The 22,388-nt window shown below is 42.6% G+C and overlaps 2 protein-coding genes across 3 annotated transcripts in view; one reads left to right on the top strand and one right to left on the bottom strand.

Moving 5' to 3' along the window:
- Nucleotides 1-944: 944 nt before the first annotated feature.
- depdc1a (DEP domain containing 1a) lies at nt 945-9,120 on the bottom strand. Of its 2 annotated transcripts, XM_021604012.2 has the most exons (12): nt 8,940-9,120; nt 7,098-7,363; nt 5,814-5,958; nt 5,604-5,722; nt 5,387-5,517; nt 5,250-5,297; nt 4,969-5,106; nt 3,373-4,380; nt 2,730-2,902; nt 2,460-2,636; nt 1,879-2,067; nt 945-1,668 (listed from the first exon to the last, which is right to left on the bottom strand). In XM_021604012.2, the coding sequence occupies exons 1-12, from the start codon at nt 8,988-8,990 to the stop codon at nt 1,525-1,527; spliced, it is 2,589 nt and encodes an 862-aa protein (XP_021459687.2). In that variant the 5' UTR covers nt 8,991-9,120; the 3' UTR covers nt 945-1,524. The 2 variants fall into 2 exon arrangements, with proteins under 2 accessions (XP_021459687.2, XP_021459688.2); XM_021604013.2 differs by lacking the exon at nt 3,373-4,380 and having other exon boundaries at nt 8,940-9,118.
- Nucleotides 9,121-12,749: 3,629 nt separating this feature from the next.
- lrrc7 (leucine rich repeat containing 7) overlaps nt 12,750-22,388 on the top strand; it is a 172,955-nt gene continuing 163,316 nt past the window's right edge. Inside the window, exon 1 of the mRNA XM_036978167.1 lies at nt 12,750-13,030. The gene's annotated coding sequence lies outside the window, so the exon portion shown is untranslated. The remainder of the gene's footprint in view (nt 13,031-22,388) is intronic.

Raw genomic sequence — 22,388 nt, 5'->3', positions numbered from 1 at the left:
CCACCGCCCTAATACTCCTCCTTCAGGAATTTCTCAGCGTAATTAAGACCAGAACCACATTTGCTAACCTGAGCCCACCAACATACCTAAATCAAGAGAAAAAACAGGAAAGTAATGTACTTCATTATGCAATATCTTTCTAGCTCCCACAGTATTTAGAACTAAATTGGATGGATTTCAGATGAATTTAACTCAAATGTTTTACAATAATCTGTGTAGGCACCCACACAGAGGGTGTTTGTTGTGCACGTATGATTAACTGGGGGTCTTTTCTTTATCCCGATCTAGAGGGATAAAGGTCAGAATCAGAGGGACATGCAAGTTATCATCTTCAGTTGCAATGAGCTTAGAATTCTAACAGCAGAGCTCTGCCACATTCACCATGTGTAGTGCAAAGATACATGGAATTCTGTGTCAGAGTTAACACTGTCTCTCCCTTCTGGTGCCAGACAGACAGTACAAGGACATGGAGGTAAACAAATCTGATTAAATAAACACCACCCTAGAACACTAATAAAGGCAAGTACATTTGCACAGTTCGTAAAGAGGATTTTGTTTTACAGTTGAACACTTTATTTTCAAGAACGTTGCATAGTAAACAGATGTTTTGCGGGGAAATAACGATACAAGTCAAAGGGTAAACTGATATGTCATTGATGGCTCTTCCTTTGAGGTTAGGTATCCAGCTATAAAGAGGTATTGAGAAAATGCATCTAAATAAGTCCAAAAGTCTCCCTTTTAGGTTTAATACTTCATAAATGGCAGTAAAAATACATTTGTCAAGTATATATATATATATATATATATATATATATATATATATATATATATATATGAACCATTATATTGACTAGTCTAAACTACTGTTCGTTTAAAAATGACAGAAAATAGTGCAAAACTTCATTATCCCAAATGGCTGAACATAACTAGCCAGGAAATAAAGAAAAACATCCCACACCAAAAATATACAATAAAGTAGTTTGAGCTCAACTTTGAGAATGTTAATGGAATAAAAATACAGAGAAGTGACAAAACAAACAGAAAAACATGAACAAAGTTCAATTATAAGCATTTCATACAACCCTATGAAAAAAAAAAACTAGGTAGACTAATTTTATTATTAATCTTAACAATAAAACTAATCCCTGAAGGTTTAAATTCCGTACATTGATGTCAATCGGAGTGTATAAATCTGGATCAACTTCAAAATAAAGAAAATAAAGAATCGACTCCCAAATTGTCATTTGCTTACAGCTTATACTCCCATACGAGGGCATCATCAATCCCGAATAAATTATTTGGTGCACTAAAGATACATACTGCAGTATTTAGAAATTACACACACAAAAACATGACTTAACATAAAACATGCATAATTCAACCCTAAAGAGAAATGTTATAGTTGCAGTCTAAATTGTGGTGGTCCCCACAGTAGTTTCCTCCCACCTTCCTACATTTAGCTGCCAGGTCTAGTTTCAAGCAACAAAAATATTCCACACAAACAGTTGCATCCCAATTGTACCTTCAATTTCTAATTCCAAAAGCTTTTGGTTTTTTCATACTTATCAGCATTGGAGGTTTGATCTTTGGTTTATCTTCAAAAAGCTGCGCCTCGCTCGCAGTCGTTGGAAATCGGCGAGCGTAAATGTCTGTATACTGCCTCTGAAACTGATGATACAAAAATGTATTAGCTTGGGGGGGGGGGGGGGGGGGGGGTGTAAATTGTACACAAATGTGCAGTGAGATTACATTTGTACATTTGAGTAATTTAGCAGAGTCTTGAGTGATTTACAGGTGAGTGCATTCATTTTCGTACTGTGTAGTGAGATAAGAGAATATTAAGAAAGTGGTCACACAACATGCCGTCTAACTTGTTACCTGCTTGAGCTTCTTCTTCTTATCCTTTACAGACATGTTCTTGTCTTTGACCAGGCTCTCCAGCAGGTCAGCGATGGCAGCCTGGGACACACTCAGCTTCTGCTCCTCAAACTCCTCGGTACTGATCTGTCTGCAGAAGGAGTAGATGGGCATGGGGGCCTCCACACCACCACTACCTGGGTAGGTTATCTAGAGGAGGAGAGGATAGTCACACTTTCAACACGTTATGGTCTACTTTCTTTAAAGGTAGACTCAGCGATATGACATAGATACATAAAGTAAATAGAATAGTGGGTCAATTTCCACAACTAAGAGCATTGAAGCACAAGGCTAAATTTCGCCGCTGTTTTGGTCCTGTAGCTACCACATTGAAAACAGGGTGAAGGGGACCCCTTGCACATGCACAGATACTGTGTGACCAGGAAATCTTGCATCTTGCTCATCGCAATAGCTAGTGTTGCTCATGGCAACGTCATTTCATTGCGTCTACCTTTAAAATCTATGAAAATTATATTTCATGACAACTCACGTAACCAACTACGGTATATAATAGATACCTTATAAGAGTGACAGTATTATACCTGTACTTTTCTGAGGTATACCAGGTGGTCTCGGACAGCGTTCTGCAGATAGACTGGCACCTGGAGTATCTCCTGGTGGTGATCCATGAGGAAGGAGACCAGTCTGGTGGCCAGAAGCTCATCCAGGTCCACCTCTTCCTCACAGCCCAGCACACAGCGGGAGAACGTATGGACCATCTGGAAACACAATGGGATTGAATAATGGAGTTATGAGGATATGTTCAAATCATCACGCAGAATTGTAAAACCTGTGTTTCTCTCAGCCCTCACCAATGTGCGTGTTCCTATGGCGTCATGGAGCCGAGGCATGTCCACATTCTGACTCATCCGGGAGATCATTCTCATCAGCAGCTGGAGCTTCCTCCGGCTGGCAGGGGGCAGCAACAGGGTGCAGAGCTGCAGAGCCTCAATGGCCACCCGCTCCAACTGAGGCTGGAGGAGACCTTCACATATACACAATCACACGACTGTACACTGGAATGGCATGTATTCAACCCTTGATATGCATCAGATCAAAACAATGCATACACACCACTAGGACTTGAGGCTAATGAAATGCATTCGAGCGGATTAAGCATCTGTGTGATTTCACTTGGAAGATTAAATCAATGTTATATCTTAATGGCAAAAAGCCCTTGCTTCTCTACAGCAAGAACTGCATTAACTATGTTACATTTAAAAACTTGTACACGTCATCATTAAATGTAATTGTATAGGCATAATACTTTAAACAGGGCCGTTTAAAGTTCTGGAAAGTATCCAGATGATTACAATTGAAATGCCTGCAGTGATAACCTTCTCTTAAAGGACAATTAGAGTCTCACCCCATATTAGTGCAAGCCCAATGAGCAATGTTAGGCCAGGTGTTAAGACATGCAAAAGCACAAACACAAGCATGCAGATGTAGGCTTACTTTGCTCGGAACTCAGACGGCGTGCATAAGTGAACACAGAGGGCAGAGCAAAGGTTGGCCTGGACAGGTCCAGAGAGCTCTGACAGCGCCTGCTAACAGAAGGCCCAGCTCTGAGGTCTCGGAGGTCCATGCTGCTGGCCCTCAGGTTAAGCAGACTGGGACCCCTCAGGCCAACAGTGGAGGAGGAGTCTGGCTTCACGGTGATCTCTGCTACAGGGGCGTTAATACTGAAACAGCTGGCAGACATCCCTCTGTGCTCAGCTATATCCAAACCGGTACCAATGCTCCTAGGGCGCTTGGGCTTCTGACTGACTGAGAGGTTGTCCATTGGTAGCGAGATGCCGCTTCTGGCACCCTCGCTTTTGGAGCTGTGAGTGCTACCGTCTACAGACATCATACCTGAACTGGTGTTGCAACTGGGAGTTGCCATGGTGACAAAGACTTGGGGTTCAGAGTAAGGGTAGTTGTCTAAAACAGACAGAGAGTCAGTTTTATTCTGAGGTGGGGTGCTGTACTTGCTGCCACTGTTACTTTTGCAGGACACCAGACTCTCTGTAGACTGGAACAACTTGTGTTGGGTGCATGAGTCAGACTTAGCTGATTCATCCAGGATTCTCTCCAGGGAGCAACTACTGGGTCTTTTGAGCCTAACTGATGAGGCTCCACTGCTCTCTGACCGTACAAGACTCGGAGAGTTGCCTCCCAGGACATCCCCGGAACTGGCCCTTCGGCCTGTCAGACCCATCTGGGGGACCCTCCCGGCACAGCCCGTCTTCAGAGCTGCAAACGTGGACTGGGCCTTTGAACTGAACACCTCTCTCATTGGTGAGTCGCCCTCTTCAAAAGCCTCTTTCCGAATTAAGCTCAACAGCAGACATTCCGTTGATTTGAACAGGTTAACAGCACCTTTCATGTGAGGGTTTTTTGCAGGCTGGGGGTAGCTGGGATCCTCTTGGTTTTTTCGCTTTCCTCTTTGAGTTTTAGGAGCCACAATGTAGCCACATAAAACTAGCAAGAGACCAGACAAAAACAAAAACAACACTTGTGAAGCCAGCAGGACATAAACAAGGGAGTTGGCACATTGTGGGGAAAGGGAATAGCTAATTGGACATACATGAGTTAGTTATAACAAATGTCACAGTCACAGCCACAGAACAGTCGAGTCACATCCTCTGTTAGGAGGGAAATAACAACCAGTTGCAGTTTCATGCTGCTTGTATTGGATCTGGTCAATCTTTGTTCAGTTGCAGAGTGGAGACAAGACAAACTAAATCTTATCAAATAGAGCTCTTATAAAAAAAATTGAAATTTCATATAGAAGGATGAATACTAGTCCAGTAAACTTTAAAACATTTGCCTGAATTCAATAACCACACCTGAGATTTGTCCTCTACTTTAACTTGTAAATAACTGCAAATGTTGATAGCTAAGTTGCAAAAGATGGGGAAATTACATTATAGGTTAATTCAATCCAGGTTTTAGTAACACTTTAGGTTAGAGGGGAACAGGGAAACCCCAAAAATTAAGTTTGTCAAAGCATTTCACCTCATGGTCATTTATGCATTCAATTTTAAAGCTTGCAAAATGCATACATACCCAAGATGTTGACAAACAACTCATAGTACTCAAATGTAAGAAGTGGCTGAGGGAGGCTGTAGAAGTAGTCAGAGACGGTTTTAAACACATCCCTCTCAAACCCAGGATAGGATGGCTGGTTGGAATCATACTTCGGCCCTAGAAAGGGTTCAGTGACATTTTTTAGATGTTGGTCTGAAAACATAGCTCTCCTATTGAGAGCCTAGTCTTGTTTTGTGTGAGGTGAAATCTATTTCTCAATACAATATGCCACTAAAACTGTTGAGTAAAATCTTACTTACAGTTTGCAAGACATTTCATTGCAGACAAGACCCAGTGTGGGAGGTCATCTGTGGAGAAAAGGCTAATAAATGACCATGCATCTTACATTTTGCGTACATTGTGTACAGATATAAATCAGAGAAAGAATAGGCTATACCAGTCTTGTCCTCAAGTGTAACAACCCCATGCTTGTTCACATTGGTCATGTTGTACACAATGTTTTGAGAATTGATGTGTCTTGGATCCAAAACATCCTCAAGCGCAGTCAATCCCAATGTTTTCTGAAGGCTGAAGGAATAAAGAGGCAATGGAATAAGGATCTACTCATTAAAATGAGTAAGAATTATTTAAAACAAATGAAGAGTGAATCTTACTGTGTGAGAGTGATGCCTCTCCAAACATCCTGAATATCTTCCTCTGTTAGTGCTCTGGCCTGAACCACTTCAATCACAGGCTCAGTCTCCATATCTTGTTTTGATGGATCCACATTTTCCTGTGAGAAACAATTTCTCAGTCAATTATGCGGGCAAATCATACCGGGGGCACAATAGGGGAACATTTTCTAAAATATCAACAATACTTACTGTAGTCTCCTTGCCAGGTTTCTTGGAAGTCCTACATTTGAAGAAGCCTTCCTTTTCTTTCATTGAGAAACTCTTCTTTACTGATGCAGGCCCTGACACAGGTGGGCGATAGGGAATTGGTTTCAAAGGAGATGTTGAAGCAAACCTAGGACAGCAAAGGTGAAATACTACAATTATTTCAATGAAACACCCAAAAAGATTACTTAGGCCAGAGATGGTAGAGAAAGCGAGACATCCCACTCCCTCATTCTTTCGGGATGGGATCGCACTGGTCTGCTTATTGCCCCCACCCCACGGAGGGGGTGCCCCAGAGATTGTAGAGAAAGGAGTCATCTCCCTGGCTCAATTTCTGGTGGGCAGGAATAATACACATACGACATGTTTTAACGTGACCACATCCCCGAGTAAGGTACAGCCGTAGGGCACTCCCATGTTAAATTGCCTACTTTAAGCATAAGCCGACAATGTCTATTCTTTTATTGTATCATTCTATAAAAATTGTGGAAATTCTTGGTTGGTCATCTAACATACTTCCATGTCGTCTTAATCAACAAACTACATCATACCTAAAAACACTTTCATTCTAGATGTAAAATTGTTCAATGTGATTTTCTGGATTTTTTTCCCTCATTTTGTCTGTCATAGTTGAAGTGTACCTATGATGAAAATTACAGGCCTCATCTTTTTAAGTGGGAGAACTTGCACAATTGGTGGCTGACTAAATACTTTTTTGCCCCACTGTATAGGCCAGCCAACAAGAAGCAACTCTTTCAAATAACTACAGGTAGGCAAAAAGTGGAAGTAGTTACGCGACTAGCGAATTAGAGCGAGACTAACTTCTCACTAGCCAGACAGCTAACCAACGGGCGAAAAAACTAGGTGTTAACAAACAATGACAAATATAATGTGACATCTTTTCTGTAAGTGTTAACAGGTCGGGTAGCAAATTAGAGTTGAAGAATAAGTATCATGCAAATAATTTGTTGTGATAGCCAAGTATGTTAATATCGACAAGACTGAAAACATTAATTTTTTTTTTTTTTTTAAGTGTCAGTTTGCTTAGGATGATGCCAAAGTTAGGCTAATTACATGGGAGTAACCTACCCGGAGGCGTGGTCACCTTAAGCCACACCTTTGCAGAGTGTCTATAAATAGACCAAATCCAGCTATGTTCACAGGAGAGAGGGAATGCCCATTTATATGCTGGCTTTGGTCTACATTTTTTACAATGGTAAACAAACAGCCTGATTGAACTATTTATCCACCATCTAGGATTTAGGATACCTGTAGAGATGGCTGTTGTCTTCCAAATCTTCTGAACCCCATCTGCCCTTCACATCCTCGATCACATGATTTTTGAGGAACTTCTTCAGCAGTTGGATAGTCTGTTGTCTGGTGACATCTGGTCCAAAATTACTATTGTACCTGAGCAGTTCGTGTAGCCAGTCGACAGCTGCTATGGCAGTAAAACAGTTCCCATATACTCTGAAGTGTTGACGATGTTTCCGCAGAGGCATCCCTGCCTTGAATAGCTTTGTGACTTCATTCCACTGCAAATTAAATTGTACTTACAAATTAAATTGTACTTACTCTACCGGCTGTCTGAGGTTTGTCCAATTTTGTATTCAGATTTCAATATATAAAAAGTTTATTTTTCCTCCACCCTCCCCCGATTCAGAATATCCCATTTTTATTGTCATGGCATGCGTGGTTCAATAGCTACTGACGAGCAAAAACCGAATATCTTATGTTAAACTGACTTTACCTTGGTGCCAAACCATATACATACCACCTCTCTAAAAAGTATTTCATAAGTAAATTGTCTCAAATTTCGAGCCGCTGAAGTACAAACCCCACAAACAACCTGTAGAGTATGTTACAATTGTATTGAATTCAACATTCTTACTCTTACTAAGGAACATTTACACGATTTCACACAAATGTTTTCAGAATGTATATGAACTGTATCACAGCCGGACTAGTTTTACGCCAGTGTTTGTAAACAAAATAACACTTCATAGAACTATAAATGTAACACTATATAGACAAAAAAAAATGTTAAACGATCAATTTGGTATAATAGATAGTCTTTGCATCCATTGCTCTCAAACTCTAGGCTGTGAACGTTTAGAAACGTCAATCACCGCTTGAGATTTTGGATTTCGAAACATATCTTTCAGCAGAAATAAATAATAATTCAAATAAAACAGATACACTTACTGTAGCAGTTTTGCACACTTCCATACAGCTATGGGTGACTCCATCCAACAAAACTACCCTCCTGCTACACTTCCAGAATTACGCATACACACAGGTGGTGGCCCCGTCTTCCACAAGTGCTGTAACATTTAGATATGGCCATGTGGGACTTCTATTTTCATGATTTATCGCCGAAATTGAAGTTATGGTCCTAGCTTCCAAAACCATACCTAGTGTTAATTTTCTGATTGTTAAGAGCCCCAGCGTTCAAATTTCCCCCATACAGAAGGACACCTTCATCCAATGACTCGTAACGTTATGTGTAATGGAACTGAGAGTCGTGATCAAGGGCTACCATAGTTGTCTATTCATTTGAGAGTGGTTACAATTCTCCAGCACCATCTCTCATATTTCTACCGAAACAGGGGCGGGGAGTGTTTCAACTACTAATTGCTGATGTGATATCATCCTGACGTCAAATCAGAATAGGAAAACGATCAGGGATTCGTCAAATCAGAATATGAAAACGATCAGGGATTTGTCACTAACTAGCTAATCCTCGCTAACATATTGCTGGCCTAAAATATGTAAGGCTGTCCGACTCTGGAAAAAGCAACACCGATAACAGACAGCGTTACATTGTGAGTGATCTGCACAGTTCTAGCCAGTTTGCAGCATAGCTAACGTTAGCCAGTCAGACAGCCAACCAACCCACCAAAGTTGCAACATACTAACGTTAGCTAACTAGTCAGCCTATTTGCCCAAATTACAGCATTACAGCATAGGTAACTAGGTTGCCCAATTTACACCATAACTAGTTCGCTCGTTTGCCCAAGTTGCAGCATTGCTAGCATCGTAACACTAGTTAACGGTTTAACGTTCGCTAGCTAACTTCACAACAAGAACAAGTGTACAAGAAAAGCTTACCAGTTTTGTCGCCCTATAAGGCCCAGGAGTGACAATATGAGAACTCATCATATTGACGCTAGAATCAACGTGCAAACAACCCAAATTATTGTAGTTTGTTGGTTATCGGTGCCACATTGTCGATGCAGCGACCAGTGGCATTCCACACTGTTTAAAATTACGAGCTTTCTTCTGGAGGCAGCTGATTGGACTACATCTTTGTCATGTGACTATTCATAAGGCTGGTGGACAAACGACACAAACGAGTACCGTGAGATCAAAACAAATAGGCGATACTTTTGGCGAGACTCATTAATGATTACGCAAACTCAGGCAACAATCTATGTCATTTTTATCAGAGATTGTCAAAATGATATCATATAGCAGTGAATTCTGAGAAGGATAACTTTTGAGTGAAACATTGAATGTAGACTGCCACCTGGTGCATGCAGTATGACCCCCAAACAAACAGAGCAGTACGGAGTTTTTAGTTTTCTAAACGGTCTACAACAAATATGTTCATTAAACGCTAGTGACTAAATTGTGCAAATGGTCCTAAATATTGAAATGAAAATGAAAACTCCAGGAGTTTTGAAAGAGGGAAGAAAATTTGTTTTTTGGGGGAAGCTGACAGAAGGAAGCAAACTAGTGTGGTTTCTGCTCAGATCTTCAGAGGAGGAGGATGCAGCTTCAGTACACACAGTCCCTCCTGCTGAGCTCTGCAGGACAGGAAGCTCTAAAATTATCATCTCATCACCAAGGGCCTCCACTGTCCAGGGTTACTGCCTGCCCCGGGCCCATTGTTCCACACACTCATTCATCCCATTAATCCATCCGGAGGATGAACCTACTCCACAGAATAGTAGATGCTGGTTCCCGTAGACAAGTCCTCCCTTATTCACCAACATTAATATTATTCCATAACTTAAACCTGGAGTCTAATCATATTCAGCTATACTTAATTATTGATGTACCTTTCCTCAGGACATGGGAAAGGTAGTAACACAGCAGAGAACTGTCGTGTGGGAATAACAACTTAATCACGTGTATAAAACCACATAATCTCCTTCCCCCTGTGTAATATCAGGATAACAATTTGTAATTTGGGTATTTTGATAAGGGTTTCTTATAGCATGGATCTTTGTAAAACCTTCAAAAAACAATATGATGATGGCTAACGGTGAGGAGGGTGAGTTTGACAGATGGGTGTGAAAACAGAGCAAGTGGCTCTACTTTGTATAATAAAAGGCCTGGGTGTTTTGAATTACAGTGGGACACAGCTGGATAGCAACACTCACTGTCTGTAAATCATCTAATAAGGGCCTCTCCTTTTGTTTCTTTGAGAAGGTTCCTGAACTTTGCTTCCACAATGTTCCAATGACGAATAAACCAATGCATATACTGTTTATTTTTTTTAAATACAGCTAGCACAGAGGAAACAGTGATATTAAATGGACATGGTTTTCAAATCAAATACAATTTTATTGGTCACATACACGTGTTTAGCAGATGTTATTGCGGGTGTAGTGAAATACTTGTGTTTCTAGCTCCGACAATGCAGTAAAATCTAACAAGTAATGTCTAACAATACACACAATACACACAAATCTAAAGTAATGGAATGGAATTAAGAATATATGAGTATTTGGACGAGCAATGTCAGAGCGGTATAGACTTAGATACAGTAGAATGTAATACAGTATATACATATGAGATGAGTAATGCAAAATATGTAAACATTATTAAAGTGACTTGTGTTCCATTATTAAAGTGACCAGTGATTTAAAGTCTATGTATATAGGGCAACAGACTCTAATGTGCTACTGATGGCTATTTATCAGTCTGATGGCCTTGAGATAGAAGCTGTTTTTTAGTCTCTCAGTCCCAGCTTTGATGCACCTGTACTGACCTCGCCTTCTGGATGATAGCGGGGTGAAAAGGCCGTCGCTCGGGTGGTTGTTGTCATTGATTAACTTTTTTTTTGTTGCCTTCCTGTGACATCGGGTGTTGTAGGTGTCCTGGAGTGCAGGTTGTTTGCCTCCGGTGAGGCGTTGGGCAGACCACACCACCCTCTGGAGAGCCCTGCAGTTACGGGTAGTGCAGTTGCCATATCAGGTGGTGATATAGCCCGATAGGATGCTCTTAATTGGGTGTCTGTAAACGTTTGTGAGGGTTTTAGGTGCCAAGCCATTTTTTTTCAGCCTCCTGAGGTTGAAGAGGCTCTGTTCTGCCTTCTTCATCACACTGTCTGTGTGGGTGTACCATTTCAGTTTGTCAGTAGCCTCTTAACACCTCCTGCAATGTGTTATCCAATTAGGCAATGCTGTGACACAAAATATGAAAAGTTAAAGGAGGGAGGTTAGATACACATGATGAAAAGGTTTAGGGTAGTGCTTTAGATTTGCTAATGTCAGGACTGATTGTAAGAAACGATCGAAAATGAATAGACGGGTGTTGCATTGTCCAACAGTAATAGGAAAACAAAAACACTAAACTGGTTCCTGTGTCTTTTACACATGCACCTCAAATCTCAAATCTTTGAAGACTTGCACAAGGAGCAGTAATACACAAGTATATGATACAGTAGTTCATGTTTTGACTTTGATTGAATAGCATGTATCTAATGAGTACACCATGCATGCATCTCTCTTCTAAAGGTGCAACATTGAAAAGTAAGTTAGTAACCATCAATTATTTGGTATATAAGTAACAATTCATATTCAGAGGTTCTTGAAATATTCCAAATTCTGAGTTCATAGAAACATTTCAAACCGGCTTGGAGTCAAGGACTAAAGACCATCAGCTGTTAACAGTTTTTATCACATTGCTTCTCCACTTACCACATATCAGTCTGTTGCTAAGCAACTGTAAAATAAAACAGTAAACCTCCGAAGTCAGATAACCTCCTACCAATCACCCTCCACTTCATATTCACAGCATAGATATGGGCCTTTCGATTATTACATAGGAGAGGGACGATTTGGAGGGGAGTGATTATGATGCCATTTTTCACAAGGGACATGCAATTCTATTCAGAAGAAATGTCTTTATAGATTTTTGAAGGCCACATTCTTGATGGAATTCTCTGAATAAAAGTTCTATCAGTTCCTTCATGTGACATAGGTCTAGTCTTTGTTCTTCGATGAGATTCTTCCAGGCCTACTGATCCCATGCTTGTGGATTATGAAATGAGGTTGTGTTATTTTATAGTATGACACTATGTGAACATTTATTTTTTATTAGACTTATGTTTCAGGGCTTCTGTACTGTTGGTCTGTCACATGGGGATACCTGGGTTGGGTCTGGAATAGCCTATCTTTATTCAGTGTATTCTTGACAATACCATTTTAACACTGTAATAATACCCATGTAAGTACAGTGTAATTACAAATTATGTGCACATTTCGGACTGTAATAAACTCACATCATTGATTATATTGTTTTGTGTAAATCATATGCATAACATCTTTAAATGTGTAATTACACAAACAGTTCGATTACTGTTGTAGGTACACAGGCTAAAGGCCTCGATAGATATAATACAAATATATTTTTCCCAACTCCTTGAGGTGATAAAAAAAAAATGTATTGCTCAGAAAAGGTCTGCATCATTGAGGATAGATGTCATCATAAATAGGGAATGTAACCATCTGTATCAACAGCCTGCACCCTGTGAGTTCACAATCTGGCTTCCAGTTTATGAACATCGGCGCAGTTATGTTAAAATGTATGTCAATCAAACATATGAGCCAATCCGCGTTGCGTAGGGGTGGGCGCTCCAATTGCCAATGAACCTGTTTGATTGACATTGTAAGTCTGTAGCGCAGCGCATGCTGTGCCCATCGCAGCAAGTGTTATAAAAGGCTGCTATTATATGCAAGCGAAATATCTAAGTAGATAAATGATTGAGAAATCAAAACACCATTCGAGGAAGTAGCTATACCACATACCTACATTTACTCTGACCGTCACCACCCCGAAAGGGAGAATTTGTGCAAGTTTAATTAAGAACGTGACAAATTCGTAAACTAGAGGATTTGACCGAGGGAAAACGACTGCATTTGTTGTGACCTTGTGAAGGTTTAATCAAAATGTACGACCTGCTCAATACGGTAGGTAATTTTTTAAAACACAAGTGTTATGCATGTGCATGTTCTTTATGCTGCGCAGGAGGCTCGTTACATCATGTAAACTGTACGGGTCCAGTGAGTGCTATAACCTACTGTATCTGCATTGTGGCGGAGAAACTACGCCTACCGAATTAGGCAAAAACGTATATGCAGGTAAACCCTTGTATTTACTAAAGTGAGTATCTTGGCTCTGTTTTTTTTTTTTTTCAATATTTACTGTAACATATAGGCTACTACTGTATACAAGGATGCCACTACTCAGCCTGGTTTCATATACTAGACGTAACAAAGTAAACGAAAATCTGGGACGCAAAAAAATAGTATGATATGATGTTTGGTATGGTTATATAAGACAGATGGTTACTTAAGGCAAAAACGAAAGTAGGGTGGTTGGTTGGGGTGGATGGGCGGGCGTCGTTTGCAAATTCGTAACATGTAATACGAATTGTACACTGAACAAAAATATAAACGCAGGATATAAAGTGCTGGTACCATGTTTCATGAGCTGAAATAAAAGATCCCAGAAATTTTCCATATGCATATTTCTCTCAAATTTTGTTCACAAATTTGTTTATATCCCTGTTAGTGAGCATTTTATCCTTTGTCAATATAATCCATCCATCTGACAGGTGTGGCATATCAAGAAGCTGATTAAACAGCATGATCATTACACAGGTGCACCTTGTGTTGGGGACAATAAAAGGCCACTCTAAAATGTGCAGTTTTGTAACCCAACATAATGCCACCGATGTATCAAGTTTTGAGGGAGCGTGCAATTGGCATGCTGACTGCAGGAATGTCCACCAGAGCTGTTGCCAGAGAATTGAATGTTGGAGGAGTATTTCTGTCTGTAATAAAGCCCTTTTGTGGGGAAAAACTCAATCTGATTGGCTGGGCTTGGTTCCCAAGTGGGTGGGTCTATGCCTTTCCAGGCCCACCGATGGCTGCACCCCTGTCCAGTCATGTGAAATCCATAGATTAGGGCCTAATTAATTTATTTCAATTGACTAATTTCCTTATATGAACTGTAACTCAACAAAATCTAAGAAATTACTGCATGTTGCATTTATATTTTGTTCAGTTTAATTTGTAACATATCATACGAAATGCGGGATGGACATCCACAAATTAATTCATACCATACGAAATGTAACAACTAAATGGACTGTCGCATTTACATACAAAATAATACAAAGTGCTCTGAGACCAGGATGCACTACTATGAATTACACTAGCTTAATTCAAAGCTCCAGCAACACTTATGTTGCATATGAGTGCTGTCATCCATCGTGAAAGGGCGGTTTGCGTTGGTTACATTGCAGGTTACATTGTTGCATGTGAACATATCACCATAAGCTCTTTAGATAGCTTTGCTTATGTGCCCTGAGCTGTGTCTCCTAGGCTAATACTGGAGTGCATGCCTATACAGACTTTCCCTCATCCCCACTATGCCAAGTCCATCCATGCTGACTCTCTAAAAACACCATTTACAGTGCTGTGTAAAGCTGCTGATGCCTAACATCAAAGAGACTGAGTAATAAGGGAGAATATGAGGGGGACAAAATAATAGAATTCGTCAGCAGCACCCATATGTAAAATGTATGCACACATGACTGTAAGTCGCTTTGGATAAAAGCTTCTGCTAAACGGCATATATTATCAGGCTGTGTTCAAGTAGGCTAAGGTTATCAAAGGATTGATTGGAAACTACTTAGTCATCTAATGTCATCCATTTTGTGTATGGTTTGCATTTGGCCACTTTCTTGACTATCACAAGTACTTTTATACTAGTACAGTTGAGACTTGAGTACACATACCTCCTCTATTGAATGGACTTCATGCCTCAAACTCACACTGAGCATCCATTTTACACTCAGCTCTCTTTAGCCGATTGCTACCAGAAGAAAATAGTTGCCATGGAATACCCAACCCAAGCACTCAGCCGAATACCAATGATCCTCTAAAAAGTTTGCTATAACTTTTTTGCCCTTGTAAGAAATGTATTTCTCCAGAAGAACCTTCTGTTTGACGCTAGCTGACCTAAGCTATTTTCTTCTAGGGAGAGGGGTCCTCCATGTCCTTGCCAGCTTAGCTGGGTCCTATAGGGTTACTGAGGCTAAGATACCACTTACAGGCCAGAGCACAAATCAAAAGGCAGTGGATAGAATTATACCAATGAAACAAAATCTGGTAATACAGGTTGTTTTGCTAATTACATTGGTAGTAGCCTAGTTGGTCACTGAACATGATATGGCATCTTTTTAAACCTGAGAAACTGACCTTTATTTGTAAAATCTGTCAGCGACTAAAGCAGGTACCAATGTGTAAGATAGTGGACCCTAGGTGGTCTTATCAGGGAGTGCGAAGAATCACTAGTCAGATGAAATCAGGTGTAAAATGCAGATATATTTACAGGCGCTATAAGGACACAAGGCGAGACCCAGATGGTTTGAGTCTTGATATTTATTGAACAATCCAAAAGGGGTAGGCAAGAGAATGGTCGTGGACAGGCAAAAGGTCAAAACCAGGTCAGAGTCCAGGAGGTACAGAGTGGCAGGCAGGCTCGAGGTCAAGGCAGGCAGAATGGTCAGGCAGGCGGGTACAGAGTCCAGAAAACAGGGTCAAAAACAGGAGTACGGGAAAAACTATGGTTGACTTGAAAAATACACAAGACGAATTGGCACAGAGAGACAGGAAACACAGGGATAAAAAGCGACACCTGGAGGGGGTGGAGACAATCACAAGACAGGTGAAACAAATCACGGCGGTGGAAGTCGGCGATGAGGGCTGGATCCAGGATGTCTCTAGTGGGAACCCAGCACCTCTCCCCCGGGCAGTAACCCTCCCAGTCAACCAGGTACTGGAAACCCCTGCCCCATGGTTGAACACCCAGGAGATGTTACAACCTGTATGCCAGATGGCCATAAATGACACGGGGAGGGGTGGGGCCCTGGGGACAGAAGACAAAGGACTGTGAGACACAGGCTTAATCCTAGACATATGAAATGTAGGGTGAATGCGGAGGGTCCGGGGTAACAAGAGATGGACAGCAGTGGAACTATGGACTCTAGAGATGGGAAACGGACCAATAAAATGAGAGGACAGTTTGCAGGACTCTACCCGAAGGGGCAGGTCCCGTGTGGACAGCCATACCCTCTGCCCAACGCGGTAACGGGGAGCTGGAGTCCAGCGGCGGTCCGTTTGTTGACGATACCTGGAGTTGGTCTTGAGAAGTGCTACCCGAGCTGTTCTCCAGGTGTGTTGACAGCGGCGGACAACCATCTGGGCCGAGGGTACGTTGACTTATGGTTCTTGTTCTGGGTAGAGTGGAGGTTGATACCCCATGCAACACTCAAAAGGGGAGAGTCCTGTGGGCCACCAGAAACGTTGTCAGAGGAATGCTAGGGTACGGGGGGAACCGGAATGACAGGTCAGCCTGGAGGAATGAGCCCATTTCAGGACTGGACTGAGTTAGGGACAAACAGCTGGTTAGCCAGGCCCCCTTCAGGTCCAGGCTGGGAACGTTGTGCCTTGCAAACAAGGGTCTCAATACACCAACCCACTGAGGCTGCAAGACATGAGGTAGGGAGAATGGTTTTGGAGACTGAGGGTTTGGCAAAGGAACTGTATTGGCGGGAGAGGGTGTCAGGCTTCACATTATTTGACCCTGGGCGGTAGGAAATTGTGAAGTTAAATCTTGTAAACAGGAGAGCCCACCGGGCCTGCCTGGAGTCAAGCCACTTTGCTGTATGGAGATATTCAATATTTTCATGGTTGGTCCAGACCAGGAATGGCTTTTCGGCTCCTTCCAGCCAGTGCCTCCACTCTTCCAACGCCATCTCACCGCCAGGAGTTCTCGGTTACCTACATTGTAGTTCCTCTCTGCAGGATTGAGACGATGGGACAGGAATTAAGCTTTTGGTCCTAGGCAGATTGCTGGGACAGGATGGCCCCCACTCCAACATCAGAAGCATCAACCTCTACCACAAATTTACGGGACGGATCTGGATGGATGAGGATGGGAGCTGTTGTGAACCGATGCTTCAGGTCCACAAAGGCTTTGTCGACAGCTGGAGGCCATGTGAACAGTACCGTGGGAGAGGTGAGTGCAGAGAGAGGGGCCGCCAGGGTGCTGTAACCCCGAATGAAACGGTGGTAGAAGTTAGCAAAACCCAGGAAATGTTGCAACTGCACCCTTGACGAAGATTGAGGCCAATCCACCACTGCTTTCACCTTTCCAGGATCCATCTGGACAATTTCCTCAGCGATGACATATCCCAGAAAGGTTTTTTTAGAGCGGTGGATCTCATTTCTCGGCTTTCATGAACAATTGGTTCTCCAGGAAGCGCTGAAGGACCTGTCTGACATGAAGAACATGTTCTTGGGCAGACCGGGAAAAAAATCAGGGTGTTGTCAAGGTAAACAAACACAAAACAGTTTAACAATCCTGGAGCACATCGTTTACCTGAGCCTGGAAGACAGAGTGGGCATTATTGGGGAGTCCAAACGGCATGACCTGGTACTCATAATGTCCACTGGCTGTGTTGAATGCTGTCTTCCACTCATCTCCTTCACGTATCCAAACCAGGTGGTATGCATTCTGAAGGTCCAGCTTGGAAAAAATGGTGGCACCCTGGAGAAGTTCGAAAACTGAGGAGAAGAGTGGTAGGGGGTAACAATTCTTAACCGTAATGTAATTTAGACCCCGGTAGTCAATGCACGGACACAGGGTCTTGTCCTTCCTCTCCACAAAGAAAAATCCCGCGCCTGCAGGGGATGCAGACAGACGGTAGCTAGAGACTCCTCTATGTACTCCTCCATGGCCTTGGTCTCCAGCCAGGATAGAGAATATAGCCAACCACGAAGTGGTGTGGTGCCTGGGAGGAGATCAATGGCACTATCATAAGGACGGTGCGGGGGAAGAGAAGTAGCCTGTGCCTTGCTGAAGACCTCCAGGAAGTTGTGGTACTCTGTGGAGACGGCAGAGAAATCCAAGACTTGACTTAAGCCCTGAGGAGGCCGTCTCGAGGAATGCTGCGCTGCTTTGAGGCAATGGATATGGCAGAACGGACTCCAACCCAGGTTGAACTTGTGGTCCAGTCAATAATGGGGTTGTGTTTTTTGAGCCAAGAAAATCCCTAAACAGAAACATGGGGAGACTCAATGAGGAGAAGCTGAATAGCCTCACTGTGATTTCCTGAAACCTGCAGATTAACAGGAACAGTACTGTAGGTAACTCTACCAATGGAGCGGCCGTCCAGTGCTCTAGTGTCCATGGGAACAGAGTGGAGTTGAGTTGGGATACCTAATTCAGAAACTAGGGTAGCGCCCATAAAACTCTCATGCACCCCAGAGTCAATAAACACCCGGAGAGATTTAGACTGGTCTCCCCACAGCGGTATCACAAAAAAAGGAGTGCGGTTGATGGGATGTAGAGGATTCCCAGCCTGGTTCATCAGTGTACTTGTACCTACTACATAAATAGGTATCTTAACTGTGCAGGTGGCTATATAATGTCCCACAGCCCCACAGTACAGACAACTGTTGGAACTTAACCTATGTGAACATTCCCTAGGCGATAACCTAGCTCTGCCCAGTTGCATAGGTTCCGGACTCACCCGTCGCTGATGACTCTCGAGGGAGCTCGGGTGGCTTCCGATCCTCTCAGAAAAACAGCCTTCAGGGACTTCCTTCGAAGGTGAGCGAGCCACTGCGGATGAACGAGTGTGACCTAGGCCAGACCTCCTCTCACTCCTGCGTTCCCTTAGACGTCCATCAATTCTAATGGTGAGTGGGATGAGGGAATTGAGGTCCACCGGTAATCTTTTACCACCTCAGATAATCCATGAAGAAAGGTATTGAAAAGAGACTCCGGATTCCAGGCACTCTCGGCGGAAAATGTGCGAAAGGGATTAGCGTAGTCTGCCACACTACAGGAGTCTTGACGTAATTCAATAAGTTTTCGGGCCGCCTCTCTCCCGGATACCGGAGATTCGAACACCTTCCTCACCTCTGTCATGAAATCCTTCAGATTGACGACAAATGTCGGATTGTTGCTCCCAGACTGGCGTAGCCCAGAATAGCGCCCTTCCTGACATTAGCGTAATAAAAGATGCCATCTTCGATCAGTCCAAAAGAAACAAAGATGGCTGTAGCTCAAAAATAAGAGAGCACTGAGAAAGAAAACCCTGGCAGGTACCATGATCCCCAGAATATCGCTCCGGAGGTAGTAAGCAGGGTTCTCGGGGAGCCGGGGTCGGCTGTACAAACTCACCACTAATAGGGAAAAAGTTACTGGGTGGTTGGGTGTTCTCAGAGGTGGTAGGCTGCCTATGAGCTAACTCCCTGATTTCCTCCATCATAGCCTTAAACCCTTGGTCATGGCATTCCATCAGGGAACGAAGCCATTCCAAAAGGTCCTGTAATAACTCTTCATGCCTCCCAATGGTGGCTCCCTGCAAGGAGACAGCGTGGCGGAGCTGGTCCAAGTCTGTTGGGTCTGTCATGGCCAGTTTGTACTATAAGCGCACAAGGCGAGACCCAGATGGAGACACGGGAGGCAGATGGTTTGAGTCTTGATATTTATTAAACAATCCAAAAGGGGTAGGCAAGAGAATGGTCGTGGACAGGCAAAAGGTCAAAACCAGTTCAGTGTCCAGTAGGTACAGAGTGGCAGGCAGGCTCGAGGTCAGGGCTGGCAGGATGGTCAGGCAGGTGGGTACGGAGTCCAGAAAACAAACAAGGGTCAAAAACCGGGAGGACCGGGTGGCGCAGTGGTTAAGGGCGCTGTACTGCAGCGCCAGCTGTGCCATCAGAGTCCCTGGGTTCGCGCCCAGGCTCTGTCGTAACCGGCTGCAACCGGGAGGTCTGTGGGGCGACGCACAATTGGCCTAGCGTCGTCCGGGTTAGGGTATTGGTCGGTAGGGATCTCCTTGTCTCATCAAGTGCGCGCTAGCCAAGGTTGCCAGGTGCACGGTGTAGCCTCCGACACATTGGTGCTGCTGGCTTCCGGGTTGGATGCGCGCTGTGTTAAGAAGCAGTACGGCTGGTTGGGTTGTGTATCGGAGGACGCATGACATTCAGCCTTCGTCTCTCCCGAGCCCGTACGGGAGTTGTAGCAATGAGACAAGATAGTAGCTACTACAACAATTGGATACCACGAAAAAGGGGTAAATTTTTTTATTAAATCAATAAAATAAAAAATAAAAAAAAACGGGAGGACTAGCAAAAGAGAATCGAAACAGGAGTACGGGAAAAACGCTGGTTGACTTGAAAAATATTTAAGACGAACTGGCACAGAGAGACAGGAAACACAGGGATATATACACCAGGGATACAAAGCAACACCTGGAGGGGGTGGAGACAATCACAAGACAGGTGAAACAGATCAGGGTGTGACAGGCGCAGAAGATGAGCGGGATCCATGGATATTTACATGACATTGGCAAACACCGACATATAAACATAGACCTTTCAAATAACATATAATAAATAACCTAAATGGCCAATCAAATCAAATGAACCTTTTCCTAATGCAAAAACAAATCATGAAATAAAATAGGGCCAATTATTCTGTGTGTTGAAAAAAGCACAATCTCATCTTCAAGCAGTGCAGGTCAATATCATTCCCTGCTACCTCTGCAAATAATGGATGGCCATTTTTCATTTCATGTATTAAACATGTTTTGATATTAGCCTTATGAAATGTATAAATATTCATGTTTTCCATTAGTGCCCTAAGGAGTGTACAGTATTAGGGTGGCCTGTTGAGATCTATATGGCCCAATTACTAAAATCTGAAATCCATTAATGAGGTTATTTAAGTCATGCTAAATGCTATCATATTACTTCCTTGTCAATAATGACTTAGACAGAGAACTTGAATGTTTCATATTCGGGCATTATTGCTGTACACTGCTTGTACCTCAGCCATGTTATGGGAACAAACATAAAGACAACAACATAATCTTGTTGTGGAAAAGGCTCTTTTCACTGTTTCCTTAGAAACTTCATTCTCTGGTTTCTCCTCTGTTCCAATAGCCTTGGGTTCTATCCACCAGACGGACTATGGAATGGAGTTGCGCCCTCTGGCTCAGAGAGATTTGGTTTTTTGTCCTGCGGACCTTTCCTCCTCTGCTGGGTGGAATTGGGGTTTGTTGCTGAGGTGGTGGGGAGTAAATTAAAGATTTGTTCTAGTGAGATTGGCTCAATGTCAAATTGAACCTCTCAGCACCAAGCCTTTCTTTTTGACCACTGTAATAAATGAAGAGCCATCCGTTATCGCTCTCTCACTGCTCTGGATGCAATCATATCTGATGTTCATGCCTTTATCCTCACAACAAATAAATATATATTTTTGAGGATAGCCTTATACTTACGCTCTCGGTGGATTCGTGACCTTCCCCCAGTCAAGTTATATTGTTCGTCTCCTTGCCTTTATTATGATATAGACCTAGGTTGCACGGCAACCAACACTGACTCCTTTCTTTTGGAAGCTAATGATTCGTGAGTTCAGCTATACACTCCTACTGTTCCAATACAACAAAATGTGGCAGGTTTCTCAGTTGAACGCATTGCTACGGAAACATTATCTTTTTTTTGTTTTGGTTGATTCTTCTTTCAAGCTATCAAGCATAGATTTTCTCAACTTCTCTCAACCTCAGCCTACAAACAGAATAATTTCATCTGAAAGAACCGAGCCAGTGCATAGATAACAGACATTGCTCTTAAAATCACTGTCGCTTTACAAGCAATACATTATGTGTCCAGTATATTGAGTATAAATTGATGTTTCATGCAGGTATCCTTAGTTTCCACTTTTATTTTATCCAAGCTTTGATCATTTTTATGTCATTCCTGAACCAAAAGAATGTGTGCTAACTTGGCAGTATGTGAATTAAACCTCCAGTTATTCTGAGGGATGATATCCATGCCTTGGAGGGTATGATGGTTCTCCTGCAGAAGGTCACATCCTTGGATTGTTTTTGTTCTTCAAAGTCATTGGAGAGAGCCAGTAGATCCGGCAACTAGCCGAGAAGAAGAAGCAATCATCTGGTTATCTGCTATCTGGAGAAAGAGAGACACACACATAGTAAAAAAATGATCAAGAATTCTGAAACAATGCAAAGTATGAGGAGGACAATGTGTCAGCTTTCTGCTTAAGACTCTGGTTTCATTGGCTCTGACCTTGGTTATAATAAGACGAAGGACTGAGATGCAATACCGTAGCTAGATGTTGACCTTGAATGATAGTTTTCTCGTTTTCTGAGTTTATGTGTCAGTAAAACTGTTAGTTTTATTGAATTATCGTCTTACCATCTGTTATTGTCTAAAAAGTTTA

The sequence above is a fragment of the Oncorhynchus mykiss genome, chromosome 5 (assembly GCF_013265735.2).
Source record: "Oncorhynchus mykiss isolate Arlee chromosome 5, USDA_OmykA_1.1, whole genome shotgun sequence".
Classification (NCBI taxonomy): Eukaryota; Metazoa; Chordata; class Actinopteri; order Salmoniformes; family Salmonidae; genus Oncorhynchus; species Oncorhynchus mykiss.
The sequence above is the reverse complement of the archived record's forward strand: the minus strand, read 5'-3'. Positions and strand labels throughout refer to the sequence as shown.